General features: G+C 32.3%; 2 protein-coding genes across 4 annotated transcripts; one reads left to right on the forward strand and one right to left on the reverse strand.

The window, feature by feature from the left end:
* Positions 1-3,685: 3,685 nt before the first annotated feature.
* On the forward strand, positions 3,686-9,085 carry LOC136796662 (26S proteasome non-ATPase regulatory subunit 10-like). The gene is made up of 2 exons (XM_067050988.1): positions 3,686-3,873; positions 8,893-9,085. Exons 1-2 carry the CDS (start codon positions 3,686-3,688, stop codon positions 9,083-9,085), a joined length of 381 nt encoding a protein of 126 aa, XP_066907089.1.
* A 2,116-nt stretch (positions 9,086-11,201) lies between these two features.
* Positions 11,202-21,918, reverse strand: Pgls (6-phosphogluconolactonase). 3 transcript variants are annotated; one of them, XM_014428111.3, is made up of 5 exons: positions 21,804-21,918; positions 19,979-20,147; positions 19,024-19,224; positions 18,052-18,332; positions 11,202-16,096 (listed from the first exon to the last, which is right to left on the reverse strand). In XM_014428111.3, the coding sequence occupies exons 2-5, from the start codon at positions 20,100-20,102 to the stop codon at positions 15,983-15,985; spliced, it is 720 nt and encodes a 239-aa protein (XP_014283597.1). In that variant the 5' UTR covers positions 20,103-20,147; positions 21,804-21,918; the 3' UTR covers positions 11,202-15,982. The 3 variants fall into 3 exon arrangements, with proteins under 3 accessions (XP_014283597.1, XP_014283598.1, XP_066907094.1); XM_014428112.3 differs by having other exon boundaries at positions 19,979-20,116; positions 21,804-21,870; XM_067050993.1 differs by lacking the exon at positions 21,804-21,918 and adding an exon at positions 21,106-21,406.
* Between the last annotated feature and the right edge of the window lie 836 nt (positions 21,919-22,754).

The raw sequence follows: 22,754 nt of genomic DNA on the forward strand, positions 1-22,754 counted from the left end.
AGCCCTGATGAAGACCTGAAACTCAGGTCGAAACGTCGGCATAAAATAAATAAATATGGTTTTGTTTATTTATGTTGTTCTTTGCTGACCGCACCCCCTGACAAACTTCTCCAATCATTAATCTATGGTCAACTATTTACACCTCATTATTCTTTATTTCCATTTATAATTTGTCGATAATTCATTCTGAGTAATTATTAATCTATTAGTTTAATTACAATTACCAATTAATGTCTTTTTATTGAACAACTATGTTTTCCCTAAGTACATATTTTAACATAATTTCTTTAAAATATTATTGATATAATATATAATAAATACATATTTATGTAACTTTTTTTAAGTTATAAAATTACTAATTAATTGGTAATTTATATTGTTGAATAATAAAAAATTTATAAATACATATTATTTACATATGTTTTTAAATATTTGACAATTTATTAGTACATATTTCGGATTTTTTAGCACATAAAAATCCTATCCCTAGTTATGATTTATTTGCACTACTATCATAAGGTTGATAATTTTAACTCTTACTGAATTAGTTTTATTATCTCCTTTTCTTGGACAGACGGTATAGGTTTAAATAGTTTATATTATCGTAGAAATGAATTAAAATACTCACTGAGTAATTATAAATGCTCAGAAACCTGCCTACAAGAAACAAATTTAAAACCTAATAAGCTTGAATTTCGAAGATATGCTTTAGGAGGTAAGATCATACAGATGGTTGAATTGCTTGTGGTAGGGTGTGTATATTAGTTAAAGAAAATATAATAATATAAGTTGCAGCAGTAAGAATTTTGTCTAGGCCGTTCACATTAATTCTTCGGCTGTTCAACCATTAACCGATTCAGGTTTTCATGTTTATGGTAAATGGTTATGCTGTTGGACATAGAAAAAAAGAGTTGCTGAGTTTGGTAGCACAAAAGCTCGAAAAGTTTTAACTAAGGGCTTAAGAGTTAACTGTATTAGAAATTAACGGAAGGGGACAGAGAAAAAAATGAAAGTTGACACACAGAAAGATAAATCTTCATCCAATTCAATCCATCCTGTTGCTGGAAAGCTGTTATATGACCAATTTCGTTCTCGGGATATGAAGTACTGAAATGAAAATGAGCAGAAAGCCATTGAGCATTTTTAGAACAAAAAGGGTCTGATGGTGGAACCATGTGGTCTGGTCGTGTACAGCACATACAGCGTCCCCAGATGGGCTCTTAGGTGCTGATTCAATCATCGAAGTCAAGTGTCAAAAATCTGCCGAACAAAATGACAAATAGAGAGGTGTGTGAAGATTATATCATATTATAAAAAATAAATCTTTTTTGGATCAGTTACCACGAGACATCTGTTGGGTGCTCCATCCCACTCCACTACTTAACTAATATACCATTTTTTTTACGAGAGTTAATTAGTATTTATACTCATGGCAGATGCTAAACCAAATAGTCGGCAGGATTTCGCCGAGGTAACAACGCCTCTGCAAGTGACCAACCTAGGCCACGTGATACGCGCAATGCAAATAGATTGCGCCGGTTTTTGGAAAAAAGAAATCCAAATACCACTGGAAATTGGGCTGATGAGCCAGACTTCAGCAACATCCAACCGAAGCGCTCTGATCCCAAACCAAAAAAAGAACAAAAGCCACAACAGCCACGCGAAGAAGTGTTCGACATGAATAAGTATCGTGCGAAGAAAGAAAGCGTGGCAAAGGATGAACCTTTGTATGATATTGGCGGATGCTCCGCATCCTATCCCCTCAGTGAAAAGAACTGTCAGAACTTTGATTTAAGTGGTTTTATCATCCTTCTCAAACAAACATATGAAGCGATGAGAACAATTGAGCAACGCTTAGATAGGCAAATGCCTTTTTGTTTGTTTCAACACCACTGTACAACATACTTAAATGCAGTCCTTTATGACCGGATCCGAGAACAAGGTGGATTGCCCTTTGGTACTTCTCTCCGTTGTCAGGACGCAATACAAGTTGATGGCACCGAATACTTCGTTCCCGAAGTAATTCAGGAATATGTCAGAAACGTAGGAAAAATAGTGACAACAACTGGCGTTGATATTTATGTTAACGTCCCTGAAATTGCAAGGCCTCAAGGCCCGTTAACTGTTGGAGCCGAAGATGTAGAATCAGGCTTCTTTGGACCGGCTACCGCTGAGACACATAATGTGTATGAGTGCTACATATCGCCAGCTGTCACAGCACGATTTGTTGACGCATGTTATCGGCAGGATGAAGCCTGGAAACCGTTGCCGAATGGCTACTATCCTCGAGATGCTGTTCCAACTTACAACCTTCTTGGATATGACAGATCTAATCTAAAAAATAAATCGACAACAATACTATCAAGCTGAAAAAAAAAAATGTGATTATTATTTTAAGTTCAGAGTCAGCTCCGAATTACGGGTCTCAACCGTGCACGAAATGTCATTGAAGCAAGTGAGAGATACCTATGTCAAGGAAAGACGCTACCCATAAGCGCTTTGGGAACACATAGGGAAGGAGTTAGAAAAGTTAAAAGCATAGTGGACACTACCTGGCCATATAATATCCCTTTATGGGTAGTGCGAAAAAAATCCGCACTAGGGGAAACTGAGGAGAAATATGAATTGGTAGTGGACTATCAACAGTTAAATGATAACAGGATAGATGAGAGATACCCTATTCCCAGATTGGAGTATATCCTCAACAGGTTTTGCGGGGCTACCCTGTTTAGTAGCCTCCATTTAAAGGCGGTTATCACCAAATTGAGCTGCTCCACCAAGACCACTTCAAAACGGCTTTCACGTTTCGAGTTTACAAGAATGCCTTTCCGACTTAAGAATGTGCCCCTGTAACCTTTCAACAGCATATGGACGAATTTTTGAGAGGTATTGATGAGTCCATGTGCCTGATATATGAGGACGATCTTTTGGTATTTAGTAAAACGGAAAATGACCATGAGATGAACGGAAAATGACCTTGCCGAGTGTTTCAAAGAGTTCGGCAATTCGGGCTAAAATTATCACTCGAAAAATCGATATCCCAAGAAAATTTTTCGTTCCTGGGTCACATATCCCGAGATGGGGTCATACCGGATCCACAGAAAGCCAACACGATCAGGAGAATAGAAATCCCTAAGGACGCTAGGTATCCGACGGTTGTTGGAATCGGTGCTAGCGTTTCCGGATTTCAACTGTCAGTTCACGATAACCACTGATGCCAGCGAATACGCCTTGGGAGCAGTACTCAACGAAACGCTAAGATAAACAAATTAGTAATCACGCAGTACACCAATTGCATCCTGTATTAACTGGCTTTATTTATCATATAAAATTTGACACATCAGAACATTTAGATGACTTTTTAAAAACAATGCTGCACATATATTTCAAAGACTATATCCGTCGCGTTAACCAATGTTTGAAAATCAACCGAATAAAGAGCAGTGAAATCCTAATTATCAAGGCAAAAATTACAATCCTCATTATAACCAACAAAAACCAAATTCCCAACCTAAATTTTTTTTTTATCAAAACCCACATAACTATCAGGAAAATAATCATAACCAAAAACATACTTATCCGCGATGGGATAATAATCAAGACAGGCCGACTCACAATAAACAATGCGATCCGCAAACCCAACAACAATACTAAAATAAACCTAACTCTAGTCAATGAAGAAATAATGATAAGCCACAACAACCAAAAAGCTGAACCAGCGCCAACTGTTTCGATGCGCTTTGTCTCTAATCGAGTACACCACGTGGAAGACGATAAAGATATTATAATAGCACAAGTCACTAGAAACAGTCCACCACTTCTACGACCACCGAATGTGGACCAACCCTGGATGTATCCAACAGATGTTACGAGGTAAATCACGCTGACGACTTACCAATATTGGTTGGTAAAAAAATTAATTAAAAAAAAATGAATTGTTCATGGACACGGGGGCAACAAAAAATTAAATATATATATAAAACTTATACCACACCACCAAACGGGGAATTGAAGAAAAATATTTTAATAAAAACCCTTGCTGGGTGCGTAGAAGGAACGCAAAAGCGTAAACTTCAACCATTAATCGGAATTAATTATTATACAAAATTTTTAATTTACCCAATCTCTACGAGATTCTCCTAGGGAACGAAACAATAAAAAAATGTAGGTATATATATTAAGAACGAAATAATAAAAACAGGTAACAACGAAGATGTAATAATGACTAACAAAGAAATATTTGAAATATAATTCGTCATGAATATATAAAAAAAGAAACTTTTAATAAAAAACAATCAGTAAAAATGAAGAAATAATAAAAAAGGAAAATAAAACTCTTAAACCTACAAATTTAATTTTGTATTTGCAAATTTCTCTGATTTCGAGTCTGTAAGGTACGTTGATTTTGTTTTTATCCCCCTTTTTTGTATCTCTTAGTTTGTACCTTACTTTATATTTCTTCTTTTTATCTGTCATTATTTCAGTTTCCACTAATTGTCCATAACCTTTTATTATTTTTATTTAGTTTTTACGTTTCATTGTACATCTTTTTAATTTTTCATTTACTTTTATTATTCATGTTTACATCATTTTAGCCCTGATGAAGCCCTGCAACGTGGGGCGAAATACTTTAATCACTATTTGAGTTTTTCTTTGACCGCACCCGGACAATCATTCTTTTCTATAGAATCAATAGGATTGATAATAATAACCCTATTTATACTAGAAACTACAGATACCCAGAACGATAAAAACAAATACACCAGGAAGTAAATAAATTATTAAAAGAAGGTGTTAAGCGCCCTAGTAAATCCCCTTAGAATTCGCAAATATTCGTCTCTTTTTAGCCCTGATAAAGCCCTGCAATGAGGAAGCGAAACGTTGTCTCAATAAAAATGATTTAATCACTATTTGAGTTTTTCTTTGACTGCATCCAGACCATCTTCCTTTTCTATTATTACTTACGGTCAACTATAGATCTTCCAGTATACCTCAAAACACACGGGCCCTCAAGATACCAACACGAGTAGTAATAATATCCGCCACAGTGCTCGCCCTTTAAATCGCCATCCTGTAGCGTCACCAGAACTTTAACTCTCTGCCTGCCAATGCTCTTCCTTCATCTTTTCGGACTTCATCATCTGTTTAGAATTCGTCATCTTCAACTTCTTCTTCTGATCTTCATATTCATTCCAACTGCCATGATCTCTCTAACTCTACTATTGTAAGTTGTCCTACAGATTTTAACGATTTTTTCTCAATTCAAATAAAAATTCCCTCTTTATAAATCTAATTTTAACACTCTGTGCAATCTACACAAGCGCCTTACAGATAAAACCCAACAAAGCACTTTCCTTTTGAAATGCAGATTTTAATAAGTTTATCCAAAATCCATAGATAATGCCTTTAACTATTTTTCGATTTGTTATTGGCGAAAATAACATGGTGTTCCTCAATAACTGTATCCAAAAAATCTGTTCTATCAAATTCAATAAAAATTGCTCCCTCATTTTTAAATTTGATAATATTTATCATTCATCTTAAAAAAATAAAATCTACCCTGAAGGTAGTGAAAAATGGGTCTATAACATATCTTCTACTGCGCCCCCCCCCCCCTCCCAATGTTAACAATATTTCAAGTTAAAGCCCTATTTTTTCTACATCTCCTTGAATGTTTCTCATCTTATTCCTTCTCTAATTACCTATTTAGATTATATTTAACGAGATCATCTTTTTGATATTTCTGAACAAGACAGTGAGCTTTGTCATATGCGCATTAGTAACATCATTTCCAACCACCTTCAACACCCCCCCTCTGTTCTTCAATTTTTTCGCCCTCATTTTTAAAGATCTTTCTTTCACCCATTCCGTTCTTAAATCTAATGACCATCTTATAATAACAAAAGCTGACAAAGGAAACAAGGCTGTAGTTATAGACAAAACTGAGTATGTTGACAAAATTCACATCCTTCTGTCTGGCATAACAACTTACAAACCAACCACTTGAGACCCAACCAGCCCACTTATGGTACAATTCAGCCTACTCCTAAGGAACTTTCTTAAAACCAATCAGATTAATCGCCCTAACTACCTTAAACTTGTTTCTTATAATCCTTTAGCCCAATATAATAATAATATTATAATCCTTTCTATAAAATCAATACGGTTGATAATAACCCTATTTATACTGTTCTGGAACATAGAACAATTTAAACAACAAATACACCAGGAAGTAAATAAATTACCAAGGTATTATATGCCCTAGTAAATCCTATAGCTTTTGCATCAAGGTACAATGGAAAGAACTCTGAGCAATAGTATGGTCAACTCAACATTTTAAACCCTATCTTAACGATCAACCTCTAAAATGGATATTTTCAATGAAAACCGGTAACAGCAGAATTGGATCTGGAAGGTGCAAGAATTCGAATTAACCATCAAACATATACAAAATAAAACGAATCATATTGCTGACGTACTATAGATAATTCTAGAGAAATACTGAACTAAATTTAACAGAAGCAATGGAGAAATTACAAAAGGACACAGCAGACGAAAATACTAATATGAACGAATAATGGAAGAATTAAGAAGATTTCTCAAATCAAGAAGACACAGAAAGTTTAGAAACTTAACATTCACAAATTTCAAGTAATGAACAAGCATGGAAGTTAAATAATGAAAAAATTATCTCTCTATATATAAAAGAGAGCTGTTGAATCTTTGTCCTCGATAGACTTTGTTATTACTTGACTGATTTACGTGAGGCTTTTTGCTATATGTTCCATTTTGCTGTGGGAAGGTTTAAAGATGAAGAGATCATGAGATTTTTGAGTAGAAAAAAATTTATAAACAGAATCAGCGTAAGGCTCAGAGTAAAGTAATTCGGTAAATTTTTTTTCAGAAAAAAGAAAACCATATTCGTTTTTAGAGTTGTCCCAAAGTACTAAATACCATTTTTGGAAGAAATTAAAAATCATTAATTTTTAACTTAGATTCCATCCGTGCATTTTTTTTTCCTCTGTCGACTATTTTTCACATAATCATTAATAACTCCACTCCCTTTTATCCGATTGTCACGTTAATAGAACCGTTGGAAAGCTGAATGTCTGCTCTTAGAGCCGAAATCAACAGAAGTTAAATTTGAAGCTTTTTTGAGGGAAAAATGTGGGTTTCAAATGACTATTTTACCAATTTGATATGCCAATCAGTCTCAGTTGTTTGGATATAGTACTAATATTGTAGCACAGTGAGAGTTTTTGTTCTTTTTTCAAAACTATACATGGTACTAAATCTTAATGTTACTTATTATTATTATCTTTACTTAAACCACTGCAAAGTATGGTGTAGATTCGTTGAGTAATGTTGAAGCTATTAATATTTTTGTAATAAAATTATGATTGCAACTTTATAGCATGTATTGGTTAATTTATGTTACCAAAAGATAATAATAAAGCAATGCAAAATGTTTAATTTTAACTAAAAATATAACGAACTTTAAGAAACTATTGATTATATTCATTAAATATAAGCCTCAAATTTACAGCTTATACCGCTGGTACCAACCGATATGCCATTGATCTCAACCTTTCTTTCATGAGTTGCTAAGAACGAATGTCATTGAATATATTGGATCAGTTTATGTCACCAAATCATAATAATAAAGTGTGTATGTTTAATTTAACTAAATACATAAATTTATATCAAACTATCAATTGAGTTTATTAAATCTATATACACCCTTAAATATAGCAATAGAGAAGCATTGCCGGGTCAGCTATTATAATTATAAATTAATAATTTATGATTGTACAATACATAGTTATAGAATTTAGATTTATTTAATATTTTGCTGAATTGCTATTATATAATTTTTTATTTAATATAATATTTTTTTAAATGTAGTTAGATTGTCCATCTTTGTAGAAATAGAGGTAGGAGATTATTGTTACAGTTCTATTTAGTTGTTATCATAGTTAAAGATAACCTTCAGGAAGGTAATTATTCTCCTTGTTTTATAAAATGTAATAGTTGATAATTATAGTGTTTCCTTTATTGACAATGCTTTGTTAAAATTAGTTTGATGAGACTAATAAGGAGTAATTTATATATTATATAGAAATGTTAATCAGGTAATTAGTTTAATAAATAATGTGATAAATGGTTAATGTTGTAAGCATGTGTTAATTTTGAGAATTTGTTTCTAGCAGCCTGAAGAAGGGGGATAACCCAGAAACATTGTCTTTGTAAAAACTAATATAATTTAAACAAGGAAGATTATTATTCATTCACCATTTTTATATTAGTTTATAAAAGGGAGTATTGCTGACTTCAGCTAAACTGAAGGTATATAAGAAGCAGCCATTCTGTCAGTTGAATCACGGTCATCATCACGTCATAGTTCTTGCTCATTGCTTATTATTCTAATTGTTTTATTACATTGTTTAAAGTGAAATAAAACTTCTTAAAAAGTGAAACTGAACTATTAATTACATAACTGGCACCTTCACTCAGGACCACGAAATTGAAGAGAATAACTACAACCGGATCTTGAAGTCATTAACGCTGCTAGCGCTACTCCTTTGCAAGAAGCTATAAAAAATAACAGTGCTGCGTCTATCAGGGAATTATTACTAACAGGTGCCAACGTTGAGAAGCAATTGCTAGGAGGGAACTCTTACCTCCACATAGCGGCAGGTGCTGGCAAGAATGAGGACCTTCAGGCCTTACTTGAGGCAGGACTAAATCCAAACACAAAGAACTACCTGGGCGATACAGTACTTTACTCTGCGGCTCCAAGGGGCTGTATTAACTGTGCAATAATGGTGTTGAACGCTGGAGCTAAATTAAATGAAAAGGATATCAATGAATTCACTCCACTACATTTCGCAGCAAAAAGAGGTCACAGTCAAATAAAAAAATACTGTTAGAACGTGGAGCAGATGTACCACCTATGGGAGAAAATGGCAAAACACCACTAATCGACACATCATTGAGGGGGCATTTGGACGTGGTAAAGCTTCTCATTGGTAGTGGAGCAGCTCTCAATGATAAAGATAACAAAGGAAATGCAGCACTCCACTAAGCAGCATGTGGAGGTCATGCTAGAGTGGTAACAGCATTGTTAGATCGTGGGGCAAATATAACTGCTAAGGGAGAAGACAACAGGACACCACTAATGGGAGCATCATTGAGGGGGCATTTGGATGTGGTTAAACTACTCCTTACCTGAAGAGAAACTCTCAATCATAGAGATAACAATAGATACGCAGTCCTACACTATGCAGCCCGAGAAGGGCAAGCTAGTGTGGCGACCAGAAGGAGACCTTTTGTCTTTATTCGTGGGCAACCCTTTGGAAGATCATCCAACAGTGCCCAAACCTGGAAAAGTCTTTTCAGACAGTGAGTAGTTCTAATATTATTAAACCTGCTAAATTAAATATATCAATGAGTATCAGTAACGATTTCACGTGTGGATTATGACCACATACCACAATTTAATGGTAACCCAAATGAACTGGCATTCTTTTGTGAAATGGTCGAAAGTGCCTATAAAACTATATCTGATAATAATATAATAGAAAGAGATGCTAATCATGATCTTTTTTTTTTTTTTTAATAAAAATTAAATCTAAACTATCTGGATTTACTAGAAATGTTTAACTTGCTAACAATGTAACTCATGTTCGAACATTATTAAAACTTTTAACAGGTAATTCATTCAAACTAAATTTATTAGCTAAAACTTTGACATATTTCAAGGATTATCAAAAACAAAAATGGCTTGTAGACACAGGAGCCAATGAAAATTATAACCACCCCGATGCAATACCTAAAAATATTCAAATATTTAAAGACCCCTTTGGTATAATTACACCAACAGGGAAAGAAAATGGAACACATAGTTGTTATTTAAATCTACAAAAATTATTTGTAATAAATATTCTTTCTAACCTCAGCTAAGTATCACATTGTTTACCTAAAGTACCAACAGTAGAAAAAGGTTTGTACTAATCTGATTTATGTGACAAATGCATAATACAACTTTACTAATTCATGTCTTTTTCTTTTGTTTTCTGCTTTAGAGGGATCTGAAAAAAAAAGAAAAAAAAAAAAAGTCTACGCTTAGTTTACGCTTCCCCTCACGATGTGAGGTCGCATGAGTTATAGTTATTAAGTTTTTATATAAATCTTTTATTTATTAGCTATTAGTTAGTTCTATTTTATTTTATTTAGTTATTAATTAATTATTTTATAAATGACAAAAACTGTTGCTAAAGCCATGCACGTGGATGAACAGACAATAACCAATGTAGAAATAACTCAACTAACATCACTTAACAGTAAATGCTGACGCATCACGACTGACGAAAATGACTTTATAACACCAAAATTACTGTCCGGGTCGATCCTTGACCCCAACAACAAACTAACGTCCTCATAAATAATACATTTAATCCACTCCTACAACATACAAATACAGATAACAATACACCCACTACCAGCACCACTACAAACACCACCACTAAACAATACAAACCATCCCCTATCATTGTAAATCCAGCGGTATCTGCGGTGCAGTTAGGAGAAGCTCTTAGAGCGGCGAAAGTCCAAAATTTTAACATTCGATCCTCAAAAGAGAAAAATAAAATATTTCTTGAAACTAAAACCGATTATGAAAAAGCATTGGGATACCTGGAAGCTATAGATAATGTGTTACACTTTTGCACCACGAGATACCAAACCCCTAAAAAAATACATACTTAAAGGGTTTGATATTAATAACCCACTTGACTCCATAGCTGAAGCCCTCCAGGAGCGCCTTCCCGGTTTCCAACAATTATGGAGGTTGCAGAAAACTAAAGCCGCAGGACAGAAAACAGATTTGACATACATAGTCATCACCACTGACCATACAACCACCCTAGAATACGTCAAGAAAGTAGGTCCTATATTTAATATGATCTACTCCTTTGAGAAAATGAAGAATATCCGGGGCCCCAGGCAATGCTACAATTGCCAGAAATTTTGGCCACACAAAAAATTTCTGCGGCAGAGTGACCATATACATCCGCTGCGGGGGAAAACCACCCCATACATGAATGACCCAGGACCACCCCACTAAAGTTCTTCCATTGTAACAAGGACCATGAAATTTTTTTTTTTTAAATGTAGCATCTTTGTCACCCATACATAGTAGTTTATGTTAATTTTTTTTTTTGTATTATATTAATAGCTTATTGGTTTAAATTAAATATTGTATTTCTGTTATTTAATATTAAAATAAGTTTATTGTTTTTATAATTAACTTAAAGTTTTGAGTCATATAATTTGTGGTTGAATCTTATAGTTAGTTATCGTAATCAGGTTTGATTTCAGGATAAAATATAAGGAAGTAATTCATTAGGAAAAATGAGAAAGACAGTAAGACTAAAAGGGGGAAGTTGCGAAGAAGGGCCATGGGAGATGCAGGGGTCAGATGTACTGGGAGGGGGAGGCATTGGTGGGTGGAGCACAGAGGGTGACTTGAGCTGTTTCTGATAAGGATGAGGGAATCAGAGAAAACTTCTGAACCTAAAGAAATATGACTTAAGACCAACAGGGTCACATTAATACAAAGGTTATAGAAAAAGGGGACATTACAGTCTTACTGCAGGAAATGCGGATTTGGAAACCAGAAATTGTGAAGCAAATATGAGGTAGTAAAGGAGACCCAATCCATAAAACAATATCCACGAGATCATATCAAATAAGGTTTCAAAGGTAGTGATGATGACAAACGCATCACACACAAACATTTTCGTATAACCCATTCACGAGATACAAATGGCTGCTATATTGTAAGGTTACCTTTTAAAGATTCAACTCCTCCGAATCTTGGCAGTTATTACAATCTCAACTTAAAGTTTCTAAAATTAGAGCACTGTTTAAATAAATCCGAAACTGAAAGAAAGTTAATGCAATACAATTAAGGAATATTTGGAAACCAATTGTGTAATCACTGGCAGTTGCTCAAACTAAACATTTACACCAGTGTGTAATTAAAGATAATTCATATACCCAAATTTAAATAGTTTTGATGTCTCATTCTCTGCCGAACTTTGTTCCTTGAACCATCTCTTAATAGGTTGTAAGTTGCAATTAGACATAAGGCACATACGTACTGCTTAATTTTCGTTGATTCCCATATTTTATGGTCTCAGATATATATCAAATGTACTTTCAAACACTGATGCACCTTATCAACATTTTTTATTCATCTGAAACAATCATGGAATATCAACTAAACTGTATTACTTTGGGGCTATTTTAGCCATAAGAGTAATTCATCAGTTGGTGCTTGATGAAGGATTCTCCTACCCGAAGGCCTCTATTGCTTTTCAAGATAACATATACGTGGATGATGTTCTCTAACTGGAACAAATTCTTTTGATGAAGCCCTCGAACTTCAGAAAGAGTTGACTGAGTTACTCAAAAGGGAAGGGTTTGAAAAAATGGATGGAATACTTCAGGACTGTTGAATTATGAACACTAGGTACTCACCAGTAAGTGATTGTCTATCATACAATATTCAAAATTTTAGATTAATATGGACCAAAAGAGGCATTATGTCTTCTACTGCTGCCCAATGTATGATTCTCTTGGGTATCTTGTTTCTGTCATCTATAGAACAAAATATCATTTGCAACAGTTGTGAAAACTAAAGGACTTGGCCTAGGACAGTCTTTTCCCAATAGCAAGCAATAGCTGAAGGTTACAGAGAATTCTTCAATTCCCTTTTGCTCTTAAGCCCTCATCCGAATACTTTGATGTGTGTTCCCTTAAAAATTTATCCACACAGCTTAAGTGAGATTAGCCGATGCATCAGATAGGATATGCTGCCACTATGAAAACGCATTTAGTTATTTTGAAAAGTTAATTAGCACCCTTAAAGACAATATCTCTCCCAAGATTAGAGTTGTGTGCTGCTGACTCAAACCAGAAAATCTATTTTGAAGGTTATTGAATAATTCACCATAAATTCGAATTACCTTTTCTCTGATATGACTATTGTACTTAGCTGCTAAAATTTAATAGTTAACGAATGATCGTTAGATATCTTCACCACCGATTACTGTTTTATTGGACGTAGCGGGGTCTTTCACAGCTATGGTCTCTTTAGGTTTCAATACATACCTTATACGAATAATGTACACATGGTGTTTCCATATGGTCTAATAGATTAAACGGTTTACAATATTTAATTAATTCCGGCCAACCTGTAGTCATTTATCCCTTATCGGCCAGTTTAAACGGCATGAGAAAGCTTAAATATGTAGGAAGGGTTCGTTGTATACCGATACATGTTGGAATACTAGCATCAAACTTTTCATCTAGTAAATGATGTCCCCACAGACGTTCTTGCATATCGTGTTCGTCGGGATATTTTAACGTATCTATCTTCATAGGTTGTGTGGCATTATGTTTGACTAAATAGTTACGACATTCGATATACCTATTCAGACCAACAGCTATCTGTCCAAATACACCCAGCGTGTTATTGGCAGACGAGGTTATAGTAATACCGGTATCAAACGAAATTTTAAATCCTTTCAGTTTTATAACACATTCCACTGATAATACACGGCTTCCGGAAGGTAATGTTTGATATTCAGCATACGACATCCAGAAACTAAGAGTCTGTTGTAGGGTTTCCCGTCTTTCCTTGTACGCCCTGCAAATGAAAAGGATATATTACTTTACCTAACATACTTTCACCAAGCATCTTTAAACCTAATCCTAATCCACCTATAACAGAATCCCAATTACCGGTATTTATAGCGTCTGCAGTAAACTTACCTACCGCGATTGCATCGGCCCTACGTATGTCCATAACGGATTTCGCCTGTTCGTATAATAGATCATGTTCTCGTGCAATTCCATCATCTGAATCGATAGGTACTTTACTATAATCGCTGGCCCCCGAACCGAAATAGTTATGTCTAGTCCACATTCCCATACAGACTCTTAGTTTCTAGATGTCGTATGCCGAATAACAAACGTTACACGTTAAACAGATCCCACATCTGAGGTATCGGAGGAGGGTTTAAAAATATCTTCTTTGTGATCAACTTCAGTAATCTTGATAGGCAAGAAGGTTTGAGCAATTCCATCTGTACAGCAGTCGTCAGAATCATCAAAGGACCCAGAAGACTCATACGCTTTGGTGTCGCACGCCGACGCTTCTGTGGAGGTGGACATTCCGAATCGGATGTTATACCCTTGTCGTGCTCTTTTTGGAGGTATTCTGTATTATCCCGTAAATGTTTCTCGGAATGATCTACGGTTACAGTAGATTCCTCTTGACTCATATCTGTGAATCAAATAAATAAAGCTTTGTCTATCTTCCCACACCTTCAAAGTCTTTTTTATGATTGGTAACATGTGTCATCAAATCCAGTGGACATTGCTTCAAGGGGATCATTACCTAATCACCTAAAATCAAACCATTTGTGGCCTAACGGACCTAAGTGGTTAAAACCTGATCTTTCAGATGGTCTGAAATTAATATTTTTGAAACAGTTTCGGTCCCAGAAATAAAACTAAATGCAAATTGTTTTGACTATTCCCACATCGAACCCTTATTTCATTCACATAATGGAACATGCCTCATTGTCTGGGAGATTATGTAGGCTATTTGCCAACATATATCAGTTTATGCGAAACATTAGGACGGCAGGATTGGAAAAAATTCTTTTTATCGAGTTTTAGGACAGTATTACTGCTAATTTACGACACAATTGTATAGTGAACAAATCTAAGTATTTATAATTCATAAGAATTGTATAAGTGTCAAAGAATAAGGATCTGAGGTTCCATAAAAAGTAATAAGATATAAAAAAATGATATACTAATCATAGGTTTTAACTATGTAATTTGCATGGTTTGGTAATAATCATAGAAGTAATAAGATGAACAGTAAATCATTACTAGCAGAAGAGTGTTTGCCAACTCTTAGATAATCAATGGAGATAGATATGTATGTAAACAATGTCTAGCTACAATATAAATTAGAAAGCATCGCAATGACTAAATGAGCGTTGAATTAAAAAATCTAAAACAAATAAGGTTACTAGATGCTTAATTACATAAGAGCAAGACATGAAAAAATAAAAAAGTATAACTGAGCTAAAAAAATCAAATTTCAACCTAATATTAAATAATAAAGGACAGAAATGAATTACATTTTTCTTAAAATATATTTTAAAAAAAAACTTACAAATTTTTACTCCCTATTAACTTCAGAAGTCATAGTAGCAACATACTTTATCTAAACCAACCTTTTTTTACCAATATTTTTTTTTTTCTAGTTGCAACAGCACAATGAAAACGTTTATAGAAAGTATTTTTTAAAATGTCATTTAGTAACATACTTCAGGCATTATGCTTGCTAGATCAATATGATAAAAAAATAAAAAATAAAATAAAAAGTAAACAGTGATAATTTGTCTTTCTTTCCTATTAACAGTAGATATATTTTTTAATAAATATAAAAATGGAATTGAAAAACAAAATAACTAATAACTCTACCTCAATTATTAGGGAAATAAATAAAAAATATATAACATTCCATTAAAATATATAACACTTACTTAAATTAAATAACAAATATTTAACACTCATTAATGGTAAAAATTTGTGATTTTTATTTTATACATAATTCATTCCAAAAACATTACTGTTTTATGTATAAGTTAAGAGAGCTTAAGTTTAGTAAACCTATGATTGAAGTTAGAACATGTGAATATATAACTATTTTGTTTTATAAAAAAAAAAACTAAAGTCTAACAAATTAATTTCCCATATATATAAATATATATCCAATATAAAACTATTTATCAATATACTACTGTTTCCACAACAAAATTTAACTATGGGATTACCATGCAATACACTACTTGTATAGAAAATGTATTAAAAAAAAAAGCTTATCTGGACAATGTTATGAAACAGATGGCAAATGTGCAGCTGCTGCTGTATCCAGTAGCCAATACAACTTTCCAAGGATAGGTTTAACTCTTCCTGCTGGTAGGTCTTCTTTATCGACGAAAATTTTCTAAAGTTAAAAATTTTAGTAAGATATAATATACATGGAAAAACATGCAGTAATATAAGGAAATGTCTTAAATGTTTATGATTGATACAAAAAATCAAAAAAAAATATAAGGATTTTCATTGGTATTAATAAATTGACAAGGTACAAATTTGATTTTTATAAATTTTCTAAATACTCTATTATTTCATATTATTATAAAATTAATAATATTCCATTCTAAATTCAGCTATTATTTCCATGAAAGAAACAAATTAAATTTCTTTTGGGACCAATACACTTCTTCCTATAGTAATAATGGGGAACACAATTTTTTTTTTAATTTAAAATTTAATTACCAATTTAATAATAAGCAACTGTTTGTTAGTTTAATACCAAATAATTTATTTTTGTAATCAATTGACTTAAAAATATGGAAAAGAATATGAGATGTGATAAGTTGTTTCATATTAAAGCCAATTATTGAGAACAATAAATTTACTAAATAATACAGAATGATTCAAGTATTGGGCTGTATATCAAACAAAATGCCAATTTTGATGAATAATCACAAAAGAATCATTCTCACAGAAAGGGGAAGAAATGAAGTCGAGAACACTAGAAGTGTCCCATTTATGATTTAAAGCTGGGAAAATTTTGAAATTGTTGTATAAAATGTATCTAAAAGTATATTATTTCTTTTTTATAAACAATTTATCACAGTACTGGAAATATAAATATTATAAACTTTCTAGCAATAGCAGAACAGCCAATTTTTTAAGTATCAAAGATCAAAAACTTCAGGTGGCACTGGTCAAAATATTCTTTGGAAAATGAACTTTCAAAGGGACACATCTGGCATCATCAATCTGACAATAAGTAATCATAAACAATACAGAAATGATCCATTCTCATACTTTAATACAGCTAGATCAAAAATTTTAAGACCTTTGCAGCTCTCATCATTACTTTATAAAAATAATAATACCAGTTATTATTTATAATAATAACCCCAGAAGGTCGGATGCCAGTACCACTAACAATAGTTGCTTAGATATCTCCCTCTTAACACAATGTCAGACCTAATACGATTCTCCCATTTAAGGCTCAGTCCATTACTTGGACACTTAACCTTTAGTTAATTAGTGATTAGCTGATTATGAATTTATTAATTACTCACCAAATTATAAAGACTAATTAAAAATAAAATTGTAACCATTACAATTTTATCAATTCAATTACATTGAACCCCTTAAGCTCTGCTTTGTTTAATCATTTGAATTTTCTAGGAATCTTTTTATAGGGAAAAATATCATAAATAATACTTTACTTAAGGAAAACCTAAAATTGCTATTCTTATTTAATGTAGCAATTTATTTATTATCATGTCCATAACTTATTTAGATGTGAAAGAGTAAATTTGCCTAGATTATATCAAAAGTGTCACTTCTTAATATATTATCTTATTATGTTAAAATTGTCAATGGACCTAATGCCTGAGATGCAGAATAAGGCTGGGTTTAAACAACAATAGTACTTTAAGTGTAATTAGGCAGTATAACTTAAGTGATAAAAGCAACTTATATATTTTTTGTTTATTCTTATTTTTACTACTATGCAGCAAAAGTTCTGTGATATAGACAAATTATATTTCATTCATAAACTTTATTATATCAATCATCATTATAGTTTTTCATAAAAACCTATTGGCCTACTCTATTTATTTACTTATTTTTTTCAATATTCTCTTATTTATAAAATGTAGTCTGCGTTATTTGTCTCATAGTTTAACTATCATAAACCCATAATTTATTTCATAGAATATCAATTAGTGGAAATTGAAGAATAAAAGAGAAATTTAACTCAATTAAGAGAGATTTTTCTTAAATAAATTCCATTTTCTAATTCTGAAATAATAAAATTGTCAACAAATACTAGAATTTTTCTAAATTAACATGTGAGAATCTCACAATCCTCACCTTTATAATATCAGCTTTGCCCTTTCCAGAAATAGCGAACAAACAATTTCTGGCATTATTGATCACAGGAAGAGTCAAAGTAATTCTTGAAGGTGGAGGTTTAGGAGAGTCAGAGATTGGTGCGACCCACAATTTATTTTCATTAAGAAGGGGATGTTGAGGAAATAGGGAACAAGTATGTCCATCAGGCCCTAAACCAAGTAATAGAAGATCAAACTGGGGTAAATTATCACCAAAATGAGACCTAAGTTGCTTTTCATAATCTATGGCGGCTTCATTTGCTAGAACAAATAAATTTTGTTTTAATTATTACAAAATTATAAACTAATCAACATATTAAAAATAATCCTATAATTTTTTTTTATTGATACATACATAACTACAAACAGTATTAATCTAGTAAGTTCAATGTTAATCCAATTTGAAGTAATTAAAAAGATTACGATCAATAATTGAATTGTAACAACATAATATACCGAAATGTGAGTAAGTGGTATATATTGAAAATAAAAAAAAGAGGACTGAATGTACTGGCAATTACATGAAATCAAGGACCTACATCTGAGAGAACTAAATATATAAAATAAAATAACAAAAATAAATACCAACAGACAGAAAATTGACAAGGATAAAACACATAAAATCTTTTAAAAAATTTTTTTGTTTTGTTTTATTAAAACTTTGAAATTGAATCCAGTGTTTCGCTCTATTCTGATTCAAGTACTACGTGCTCAGGCAGTTATACCTTATCTAATGATTATAAGACTTCACTGATGCAGAGAGTTCCAGTAATATAGTATTAATAAATATACAAAACCTATTTTAGATGGATGATAACATTAATATTTTATTTTTTAATTTAAAATTATTTATTATCACTTGATGTTTTTATTTATAAGTTTTTCTCAATATAAAATAAACATATGAATCACAAAGAAAAGTTATTCAGATAAGAAATGAAAGTATAAATACCTGATAGTTTTGGATTTACTTTAATAAACTGGCTCTCATCAATTGGTATAAGCCCAATCAATTTTTTTTTATAAAGTCCGTAAGTGGATTCAGGGTCATCAAATGAAACTATCCTTTCATCACAGAAAATAAACTTCCAATTCTTCCAATTGGTTTCTATTTTTGGCAATATTTGTTCCAAAAGGTTAACCAATGAACCACCTGAAACACAATGATTAACAAGTTATCAGTGATTAAAATAAATATTTTATTTAATACTAACTATTTAGTGCTATTACCTAATAGTATTAATTTTTATAGCAATAAGTTTTGCAAATAATATTTTAAAATACATACCAAAAGTTTTCAAACATTAATTTAAATTAATGTACCAAAATACATTTTAGGTACATGAATGATTAAAATACAGGTTATCAACCTGCTCTAACTGGAGTGAGAAGCTGTCATTCAGTAGGGCCGCAATGAAAAATAAGTCAACTCATCCAGGCTTGACTTGAACCTGTACTGCTTCTAACCTAAAATTGCTAAGGTGATGCCTTAACACAATATGCCACCACAGACTCTGGTAAAGCGTTTCAGACTGCTAAGCCATTTTCATATGCAAAATCTCTGATGATTTTATCTACTAAATTACATCAGACGATACTGGTGTCTCCATTACATTAGACATTCAAGCTTCAACTTCTTTAGTTGCAAACATTTTTTAAGTTAGCTACCAAATCAGCCTCACCTTATTTTTCAATTGGTAAGAAAATGTTCTTGTCGAACAGTTAGTTCATTTTCAACATGCACATTATTTAACTATCCAAGCATTGGGACACAAGACAACAAATCTGCTAATACTACTAACTGTTATTATAACACTTGTGATTAATTGATCAATTTCACCTTAATAATAAAACATGTTTAATGATAACCTTTACTACCATGAAATATATGTGACAATGTTACTTACCTGATAGACCTACATAGCAGAGTCCATGCTTGTTAATTGAGTCATTTGCTGTGGATTCTATAATTATTTTGAAATGATCCGAAAAACTAGATTCTTCAACAATGTCCAAAATTGGTTCTCCCATTTTCGTTTTTTAATCTTGTAAAATAAAATAGCAGGTTATTACAAGCTGAAAGTATCAAAGTAATTAATTATTATGAGCCAGGATAGAAAAAAAACTACTAAGTCTAATAAAAACAATAATATACATCCATAAAACCCCAGGAAATACAATACAGAAGAAGCTACATCAGAAGATAGCTGTAGAAGCAACTTGATATACATTAATTTTTAACTTTCTATAAGTAATGTACTGTCTTATGTTATTAGTTTTGATTCAAAGTTTCCTGCCACTTAATTTCACCAGTAAAACTTTGTTTCATCCAACTGAAATTAATACAGTACCAACAGGCTTCGCACTAATTGGTTCTGCTGGAAGATTTAAGATTTAATAGAAAATTTAAATTAAAATTTGTCTCAGTTTCATAGAGACATATTGCATTTAAGTCACAAAATGTTACTACAGGTAACCAATTGATGATGAGAGCACCATTGTACACATTTTTAGAAAAATAACTTTGGTACAGGGTCAACAAGAATAGAAGCTCTGATTATTATACAATGCAAGCCCATATATTAGACAGTCTATAACAAAAATGAACATGGAAAATTTGTGGATATAGTTAATAAATATTGAACAAACTAAGATACTAATTTTCAACTAGAAATAATTCTATCCTAGTGAAGAACATGTATCAAGATGTCTCGTCTGTTTCCTAATTAACTAGTAAAAGGGTTGACGCACTTTATCGGTTTGACTGGCAGAAGCTGCCTAAGAAGTTTAGGACCCAGTAATGGGCTGTCGAACCGACTGAAGAAGTTTCAAGAGTCTACCAAAACCTTTGTGCTCACCCTACATAAACTGATGTGATACAAATTATGTACAAAATCACATATTACTTCTTCAAAATTTGTTTAATTTAAACTAAAACGAATTATGAGTTTTTTAAACATCTAGTTAAAAACAGATGACATCTATGATTTTTTTGACCATGCTTAAAATAATAAAACCTAAAAGCTCAACACACTTTTTACCGATATCCATACTGGATAACACCATTGAAAATCATCTGCTACATTAAACAAATAATCTGCCTTGTTATAACAATATACTACTGTTTCCTCTCAAAAACAATGACAAACCGGTAGACTGTCTCTAACCAATTGAGGAACTAAATTCATCTTCACTATTAACTAAGCTGAATAGTTCAAAACACTATCATTATTGTGATTTACTGTTACACCACTTCTGGCACTGAGTTAGGCAGCATACTTATAATAATAGTAGTTCATTTCTGGTAACTCAAGAAAATAGAATCAACAAGTGGTTGAAGCTGAATAAGGTAAATGGTAACATAACAAATAAACAAGAGAACAATTAATTTTTAATTGTTTGTTAAAAATGAGCAATGGCAGATATAACAACATTGAAATAGAAGGCGGATGGAAATAAATTAAAACATAATTAAAAATCCTAATTTAAAATTGATGGGCTAATCAATATAATCTTCAAATAACTCTATATCATGGAGATCTTTATCAATTCTATATTTCTATGAACTCAACAACATTAACTGATAATGATACGTAATAAAAGATAATGATACAACCTAATAATTAAACAAGTCATTAAAATTTAACAGAGTTACAGAGACATCAAAGCTAGGGTCAACAAAAATGGGAATTAATTAAATTATACACATTAAATGACAAAACCATTACTTACTCGTGTTCAGAGTTAATTCATGCTACAGATAAGCCATTCAGATAACCTTACAGTGACGAAATAGGCGCCAGATGCGTTATTGTCATAAACTACTAACAGACAGCAGCACTATTCGTTCTAGCAGAGGCAGAATTAGGATTTTTGCTAGGGGGGCTGCAAGCATCATTTTGCCATTCATTCTTTCAACTTCATCCCCATAGGCGAAAAAAAAATCTTCCCAAAAGAAAAAGAAAATTTTAGTTTTAGGAATAATTTTGTATGATATACTTAATATTTTTATCCTAAAGAAAACAAGATTTGTTGTAAAACCTGAGGAACCTAAAATGTTTGGGTTCAAATCAAACTCGACCTTGATTAAATTAATCTGATTAATCAAATTTCTCAATTTATCATAGAAGTTTTTTCTTGACAGACATGGTTGTCAATGGTTTGAATTCCAAGAAAAACAGTAGAATTTCTCTTTTCATCTCAAATCAGAAGAATTAAGTTTTTGACGGTCTCTGATTCGGACCAAACCCTTTTTTAGAAACCATCAACAAAACCTGAAAAATACAATTTTGACCGTGAAGATATGAAAAAGGATAGAACTCTGAGTGATATAACGTTTTCATCTTGATATTTTATCCAATCTGTTCTTAAAATAAGTACGAGTATAAGTTTTTTTATATATTGGGGAAATAATCTTCTACAAAATCTTGAAGTTGAGAAAATGGCGCCTGAATAGGGTAGAGTCATGAAATATTAAAATATTTAACTAATTTTCTAGACAAAAGAAATATTCGACTCTCTAAAAAAATTTCACTTTCGGATACTGTGTTTAACAATAGTTTAGAAAGGCACCGACAAATTAGAGCTAGCGAACAATATTTCTTGGACATGGGCGTACCAAGTTGGGACTGGAGGGGGCAGCAACCCCTCCCCCTAGAAGTGAAAAAAAAGTTTTTTTTTTTT

The sequence above is a fragment of the Halyomorpha halys genome, unplaced genomic scaffold (assembly GCF_000696795.3).
Source record: "Halyomorpha halys isolate HHAL.00 unplaced genomic scaffold, Hhal_1.1 Scaffold692.1, whole genome shotgun sequence".
Classification (NCBI taxonomy): domain Eukaryota; kingdom Metazoa; phylum Arthropoda; class Insecta; order Hemiptera; family Pentatomidae; genus Halyomorpha; species Halyomorpha halys.